The following is an 8,224-nucleotide window of genomic DNA, read 5'->3' on the forward strand; positions in this document are numbered from 1 at the left end:
GTACACACAACTTTCCCAAGTTTCAACAATGAAATAATTAGTCTTCTTGGTAGGCCGCCACCATAAAAACCATTCATCAAATCAAATCCTTGCTCTCTATGTGTGTTGTGTTGTGTGTACGCGCAAATTTTCAAATCTTTGACGTACTGCATGTTTGAAACTAATAAAAGTTAATTAAGTCTGGGATGTCCTCCTCTAATGATCTTAGAACAGCTCAACTCAAGGTTCTTTCTGTGGTGGGTGTTTGACAGAGATGCTATATATCTCACTCTACTATTACCCAAAAAGATAAGATCATGTATTTAATTAGTTTGCTACTTTTTTTCCTCTCTTTCTCAACTCAAAAAACAACTATAAACTAATTGCATTTTGATGTAATGAAACTGGGAAAATGTAAGTCAAAGAGAGTGCTTCTTTTTAGTGGTCCTCCTATTAATTTAGTAGCCTTTCACCTCATGTGGCTTGTTGTTATAGGTTGTTGCTCACAAAAAGGAAGCCTTGAAGGAAAAAAAGAGACAAACACTGTGAACTCGACATACAGAAGTGTGGCCTTGTCAAGAAGATAAGGGAAATTTTATACGTTATACATAACGTAAAGATGGTCTTACGATACATTCTTTCTTGTTTTCTAGAAGTCAGACCATCAATTTTATAGCGAAATTTTAAATTCTAATGGTATCGTTAGCTAGTTAAACATGAAAACAGCTAATCTAAATTTCGTTGTTTTTATCGACTTGACAATTTGGTTGAAAGGGGTTTGGATGCGGCGAAACCATACGAACAGGACAAGGAAACCTTTTGACTCTATGTAAAGTGTAATTTGTGTTGTCATTCTGTTGACCTTTCACCGAAAATCACAACTTTGCAAAGTCCAATCACAATGTAGATCGTTACTGTAAAGTCGCGATCGCTCTAGTGTTAGCTAGGCGTGATCCAAACTGCACAGACAGTTGCTAGCTCAAGCGAACCCCTATACTTGAATATCATATCCTCAGGTTAGCCTGAGAGACCAGAACGGCGGAACCGCAGCCCTCCATTGGCGTTCACGCTCATGAGGCATGCAAAAGCAGCAAAACTAACAAAATCTTGCTTTGAACAAGTGGTTACAGCAAAACCCTTGAAAGAATAATGCCTGTTTCGTAAGAACGCAAACATTTGGAGCATTAGCCATGGACTGGCATCGGCGTAACAGTAGTACTGAGGGATGAAACGTAAGAAACAAAACATAGCAGGCGAAAATCATTATCCTAGCAGTGGTTTCTTTTCTTCTTTTTTCCTCATGTTTCTCAAGACTTCAATTTCTCTTATATTGTAAGTGTGCATTCCACCTGCAGTTACTCAGTTTTATTAACACAAGCCCTTATAGCATTACTTTAAATTCCTTAAACACTAGGTAATCAAAGAAACCCAGTCTTTCATTCCTGTCAGCCTCAGAATATACAAGTGGCATTTTCCGCTATCAGTTACTTCCATGTAGTTAAAGTTCGAAAGACTGAAACAAGTTAAAAACTTATGAGGCTGTTAAAATGTCAAGACATTCCCCAAATATATCAACTCACCACAAGAACAAACACAGTATTATGATTGAGGACAGAAAACTTATCTAAAACTTTACCTAAACTAAAAATATCATACAACCATAGAACAACACCATTTACACATCTACCTGCCTAGGTTCTTTTGTATCATGATACTTTACACCATTGCTTCTCCCATATTCATCCGAATCCGTCGCTTGAATGTTACCCTGGACCAAAACTGAAATGGATCCCTTCAGAGAATCTAGTTTGGCATGTTCGAAGGAGATGTCAGTGCCTTGATTCTCAGTCGTAGAATCTGGGATATTACGGTTACCTTCTACCAGATTACCAGCTTGGTCTTGGTCTCCCTGGTTCTCAAGTGATGAAGTTATACCATCTTCATTTTCTGCTGGAAGTGTTGTTGTTGAAACCGCACTAGCAACAGGAAAAAAATTTTGAAACTAGAAAAAAAGAATCGTCTTAACAGTGCAATTCAAAATGGTTAAAAAGGAACAATTCACAAGTACTAACAAAAATATAGAAAACCTACGAGCCCTACCAGTTATAAGTAGATTCCTCAACTGGAGTCTTGAGATCATCTCTGTGTTGTCTCCTTTTCTTATAGTTTTGCGTTTGATTCAACGGAGTGACAGCGTCATCGCAAGAGGAAGAGTCATTTAGTCTTTTTCTTCCCACCATATACTCTTGTTCAGAGTAAGAGACACTTTCAGTGACATGTGCTTCGATCCCAGATTTGAAATTATACGTACTCTTTGCCTTCTCATCAAGTGAAGGCACTGCAAGCATCAACCCTGGCTTCTCAGTCACATATCTCATTGGCCCACGCCTACTTTTCATTAATGCCCCGTCCTTCCCCTTGGACAATTTTTGGCCAGCGTCCATAGAAAAGTTGTCCTCTGACAACTTAGCATCTTCGTAATTTACCAGTGAGCTTTCTTCATGTCCAGGAGAAGGTTCAAATATTAGTTTGGCACATCGACGGATCCAGGAAAATGGGGTGGTGCTAGGAGGGTTAGCATCTGGTGTTTTTTCTGGATTATGTGACTTGAGCTCAACATCTTGTCCAGCGGTTTGCACATTAGAACATTCTTTAGCTAGCTTTCTTCTACCATAATTCGGATTCGCTTGATGTAACTCCGTGTGAACAGCATCTTCCGAGGCTAATTTGAGATCTTCTAGATGTTGAAGTTGTTGGACCTGAAGAGTTATTCTTTCTCTATCTGCATGGAGTAGCTCGCGTTGCTCCTTTAGCTTCTCCCTTTGGATTTGAAGCTCTTCAATGGATTTCTTTAAATCAGCCCGCTCATTCTCGCTCCTTTTTCTTTCCAACAAAAATTCTTTCCTTTCCTTCTCAAACTTTCTCATTTCCATTGCAACTTGTTTTTGTTCTTTAGCAACTTCTTCTTTCAATGAATTTATATATAGCCGCTCTTTTTTCTTCTCTTCCTCAAATGCTTCCTCCTTTTCCCTTAGGTGACTTTCTATTTCCTCGCGTCTTTTCTCAACACAGTTCTCCAACTCCCTCTTTTGCATCTCAATATCGGATACAAAGTTGGACCGCTCCTGCTGAATCTTGCTAAACCATTCAGAATGTTCAAGATCCATTTTACGGATAAATGCCTCCCGTTCACAGGCAATAGATTCACTTTCTTTCTTAAACTGCTCCCTCAATTCTTCTTTCTGTAATTTCAAATTATCACGTTCATCTTTAAGAAGCTTAGAAACAGCTCTTCTCTCCTCAGCAACGAGTTCTGCTTCTCGCTTTAGCTGCTCTCTTTTCTCATCAATCAACTCCCACTCAGTTTCGAACTTTGACTTTTCAGCTACCAATCGATCAGCTTCTGCCATAAGTTCAGTTTTTTGAGCCCTAATATTATCAATTTCTTCTTTGAGTTTGATTTCTAATACCAGCAGCTCTTGGCTTTCCCGTTTGGCAGCTTCCAATTTCTCTTGTGCTTCCTCAATTTCTTTCCTTTTGTTCTCCAGTAAAGGCATAGACTTCTGAAGCTCTAGCTGTGTATTAGTAACTTCATCTTTTTCTTTCTGCACATGAAACTTCTCTAATGTCATAGCTTTTTCAGCAGCAATAAGACTTTCCTCCCTCACTTGCACTGAGTTCAATCTCTCTGTAACATCCCTTTCCTTTTCCACCAATGCTTTTAGCTGTACTTCTAGTTCATGTTCCTTTTCTTGGATGGATTCCTCTCTCTGAACGAGATCAACCTCTCTCAACTCACAAGCTCTTCTTTTCGTCTCCATTTCACTCTCCATTGATCTGCGTCTCCCTTCCAGCTCTGCTTCAAAATCAGACTTCTTTATTTCTAAAGCAGCTTTGTGTTCAACAATAAGCTTCTGTTTCTCTTCCTGCATAAGTAAGTTTACTGGAATGTAAGAAAATTCTCTTCACATAATAGTAAACACAAAGAAGGCTAAACTTTAGAAAGGGCGGGATATATTATGAGTGCTAGGTGAAGTGGGAAATTATTCTGCCTATGGAAACCTATTCATTAACTACATGAGAAAGACTCACATATTCTTTGGTAGCAAGATTTTTTTGTTGGATGAGTAACTCCTGTTCTTTCTTGCTGAGTTGTGCTTCTTTTTGAAGAATGGCCTGCAAGTAAAAAGAAAAGTTAAAACCAAGCCTCCACACATAATACCCAAGCTAACAGAAAAACAAATAAAAGAAGACAAAATATAAAAAACCTTCTCTCTTGTTGAAAGGGCAGACAACTTAAGGTCCAATCCCGATTTTTCCTCACTTAGAGCTCTGGATTCTTTCTTAATCTTCGCTTCTGTGGCTTCTAACTCTTTCTCGAACAAACTCAACTCTCTAGACTTTTCAGAGATATATTCCTCCCGCTGGTTTAGCAGGGCCTGTGATTCAAGCAGCCTCTCTTGTCCCAGCTGCAATGCCTTTTGACGTTCAGATAAAGATTGTCTTTCGAGACTAATTTCTTTCTCTTTGGCATCACACCTATCACACAAAATTAACATACACATAAGAAAATGAGAATATAGTTTGTTAAAAATAAAAAGTTCTTTCGAACTATTTTTATTACGATATCATGGACAATTTAAAACGCCAGTATAATATTTGCAGAAATTCTGCAACTCATACCTATACAAAACATTTTGAAACTACTGTGATCTATGATACTATAAAGTGCATGGTACTTAGGCCTCTTTTTGAACAATAGAATAAAAATATAATGAGAGCCCACTAGCTAAGGATGGGGTTTCTCTTACTGGTTCAGATTGCATAGGGTTTGGAGAGATGGAAGTACCAAACTTCAGTCATTCGTAAACCACAGATAACATGTAGCACAAACAAGAAAAAGAAACACATATACCACAAACCAGTGCTTGTGATGAGAGACTGGAGAATCTACAAGCGAATGAGAAAGAAAAACATTGAGGGGAGAAAGAGAGGAAAACAAGTAGCCTCAATCCCCAAGTCAGTCACAACAATGGGATGTAGAACCTTCTCTGAATGTTCTGGTTGTGGTTTTCCATCATTGCGCTATCCAAATAGCCAATCACTAGTTATTAACATAACGTGTGTAGAATAATAAGACTTGTGGGTTGAAAGCATATTGGCTAAACAGTGTTTAAACGAAGGTATCCAATTTGCAGGTCATTTTTATCAGGTTACAAGAAGACAATTTCCTAGGAATAGAGCTATATAGGTCCTGCTCAATGATCACCAACTATTCATTTTTATCTGGATTCCTGATCTCTATGGACTTGTTATTAACGTGATTGAAAACGTATTATCATAGAAAACGACAAGAACACAAAATTTGCAAGTTTACTAAAGTAAAGGTTCTCAAAAGTGCACTCCCCTTTCACCATAACTCAAACGGGAAACTAGATAATACTGACTACAGCAGGAGATTCTTATTTGACTTTTCCACTTTTTCTGATTTATGTTCTGACGACCTCAAAAGACAGTCAAAAGCTAAACAGAAAAAAAGAAGAAGAAAGGAAACAAGAAGAGAAACAGATATAACGAAGAAAGGGCATACTGGGATTTGAATGTCAGTAGACGTCTCCTACGTTCGTCTTCGCGTTCTTCAACTTCTTGCAACTTTCTCTCTGCAGAACGACGGTATCGGCTGGCTTCTGCTTCTAGAGACTCTGCTGCATGAAACTTCGCCTCAGCCTCAGCAAACTTCTTCAGTGCAGCTTCAAACATACTGCACGCTTCAACCATTTTACCCTCTGCTTCAACCTTTGCTTCTGCAGATTCAATTCGCTTTTCATGTACTGTTTTCTCCATCTACAACGGAAAATGACACAGTTATTTGGGCAACAGTTTAAGTATCAAAATGTAATAATCAAAAGCAACAATTCTTTCCAAAACAGGAAATACATTCAAAATATCTTACATTTGTTATGCACTCTTTCGCAATTCCTAAATCCTTTTTCAGACTCTCCTCTCTTTTCCTTGCTTCAGCCAAAGCAGATAAATGTGCTGCTCGATCAATTTTATGTTTTATCTCAGCAGTATCAGCAGAAGCTTTAACTTCCTCATATTTGGAAGTCCAATCTTTTCTTTCCAACAAAAGCAGACCCATGTGGTGTTGATAGTCATACACCTGCAGGAAGTACAAATAGAATGTCCTGAAATTAGTCTCTACGCTGCCTTTATCAATAGACATAATGTACATGGTCAGTTATAACAAAATCATAAAAAGGCAGTATACGAGTGATTAGAATGTAAACATATACACTATACACATGTTGTTAAATTCCTTTATCCAAAGGTTCAAACGAACAAGCTCTATGCTCTATGTAGTATCTAACCTTTCCTTTTCAATAATACTCTCTGGTAATTAATTGGCTGAATTTAAAGGAAATTTTAATCGATTATTTCAGGGTTCATGCATGTCCGAAACTGTACACTGTTTGTTCCTAGCTTATATCACTGAGAATTACTGGAAAATTCAAAATAACTACTATAATCAACAATACAAAATTAACTCACATAACATTAAACCCATCATCATCTTAACTTGTATCATACAATCTGTGAAACAATATTTGTCTAATCCTATGAACTTAATTAAAAATACAACCAAAATTTTATTTCATAATAAAGATGAAACCTTTTTTGAAAAAATTAAATCAAGAAACCAGTAAAAAAAACTAAACAAAAATTAATATGAATTAAATTTAAAATAGGATAGGATACCTCAGATTCAAGCTTAGCAATATAAGCAATGAGAGCAGCTTTATCTCTTCTTTTAATAGATTCTTCATCAAACCCTGCTTCACGAAGACGCATCCAAATTTTCTCATCAGTTAAAGGGCTTTTAACATTCATTGAGCTAGACGTTGTGGTTGTTGTTGTAGCTGTTCTTATATCTAAAACCCTAGAAATTGGTGATCCAGGTATTGTACTACTGAGTGTAATAGCTAATCTCTCCCTCTCAGAACTAGCCATTGTTTCTTTCTGAAACCCTAGATCTCAAAAATCCCTTCTTTCTCGCTTCTTCTTGAATGGTTTTTTATGATATGCTCACTTTCTTAATTGCTTCCTTTCCTTTCCTTTCTTTCTGCTTTCCTTTCTCCCCTCTCTCTCACAAACTTTTTTTTTTTTCGCTCCACTGTAAGTGGGGACTGTGAAGACAGAAAGAAAAGGAAATACCGATTTTCTCTCTCGCTAACGGAATACGATGGAGAAAAATAACCTTAATCACAATTTATTTATTTATTATTATTATTTGAAAATTTTAAAGGGAATCTTAATTTGACTTTGACTGTTTTAGTCTTAAAATGGAGAAAGACATCAAGTGCTTTGTTAATCCATGGATCCAGTCATCTAATAAGACCGAGCATTATTTATGTAGGTTAATTATAGCAAAATCCAAGTACTATAATCTTTTGTGTCGCTTTAGAATAGTGATATTCTCTACCTACATTTCACAATTGATCAGATTTGATGCGTCTTATAGTGAAGAGAAATCACACGGAAATTAAGTTTGAGTTAGATTTTTCACTTTACGAAAACTGAGTTCCTGTGTGATTTTCAACGAACACTGAGTATTCGTTTCTGGTTTCAATCTTTTAACCTAAAACTTCTTTTTTCATTCTTTTTATTTACTAAAACTCTTCCTTTTACCTATTACTTCTTCTCTCTTTTTCTTCTTAATTATCTTTTAACCTATACAAATATTCCACGATAAAAAAAATTAGAAAAAATACGGAAATTGAGTTCAAGTTTTGCACTATTTGTTTCCGTGTTGTTTAGCTAAGGAATGTCTTTTTCCGATAATGAGATGACTTTTGGGAGAACTTCGCTACGCTTCAAATAAGAGATAGCTAAAGGATATCCCTTGCTGTTGTGCTTGGCCTAAATGTATTTAGGCCAAGAAATGCATATGTTGTTGAATTTACCAAATAAATTTTCTTTTATCTCCTCAGACACGCCAATGCGAATATGCCATGAAGAACATCGAAATACCTCCGGAGCTTAGTGTTGGTACATATCGAAATAGGAAACTCCACCAACTATCATCAACGACTGATTTTCAAAACTATATATGGTATTGTTATACATTTCGGAATTTGCACCATTTTTGTAGGGCTCCATAAGAGGAAATTATCCCCAAAATATTACCTTCAAATTACATTCAAACCCGTTACCATTTAAGCTTAACAAAAGAAACGGCATTCAC

General features: G+C 36.7%; 1 protein-coding gene across 2 annotated transcripts; it reads right to left on the reverse strand.

Annotated features, from left to right (window-relative positions):
* Nucleotides 1-1,394: 1,394 nt before the first annotated feature.
* On the reverse strand, nucleotides 1,395-7,210 carry LOC113283412 (protein CROWDED NUCLEI 4). Of its 2 annotated transcripts, none has more exons than XM_026532655.1 (7): nucleotides 6,739-7,206; nucleotides 5,933-6,142; nucleotides 5,570-5,823; nucleotides 4,248-4,518; nucleotides 4,072-4,155; nucleotides 2,080-3,905; nucleotides 1,395-1,955 (listed from the first exon to the last, which is right to left on the reverse strand). In XM_026532655.1, the coding sequence occupies exons 1-7, from the start codon at nucleotides 6,988-6,990 to the stop codon at nucleotides 1,655-1,657; spliced, it is 3,198 nt and encodes a 1,065-aa protein (XP_026388440.1). In that variant the 5' UTR covers nucleotides 6,991-7,206; the 3' UTR covers nucleotides 1,395-1,654. The 2 variants fall into 2 exon arrangements, with proteins under 2 accessions (XP_026388440.1, XP_026388441.1); XM_026532656.1 differs by having other exon boundaries at nucleotides 1,769-1,981; nucleotides 6,739-7,210.
* Between the last annotated feature and the right edge of the window lie 1,014 nt (nucleotides 7,211-8,224).

Source organism: Papaver somniferum, chromosome 5 (genome assembly GCF_003573695.1).
Source record: "Papaver somniferum cultivar HN1 chromosome 5, ASM357369v1, whole genome shotgun sequence".
Taxonomy (NCBI): domain Eukaryota; kingdom Viridiplantae; phylum Streptophyta; class Magnoliopsida; order Ranunculales; family Papaveraceae; genus Papaver; species Papaver somniferum.

Coding starts and splice junctions, on each gene's coding strand:
- LOC113283412 (XM_026532655.1), bottom strand. CDS start 6,990: ATGGCTAGTTCTGAGAGGGAGAGATTAGCTATTACACTCAGTAGTACA. Junction 3,906..4,071: donor ATCTTGCTACCAAAGAATAT/GTGAGTCTTTCT, acceptor TTACTTATGCAG/GAAGAGAAACAGAAGCTTAT. Junction 1,956..2,079: donor GAGGAATCTACTTATAACTG/GTAGGGCTCGTA, acceptor TCCTGTTGCTAG/TGCGGTTTCAACAACAACAC.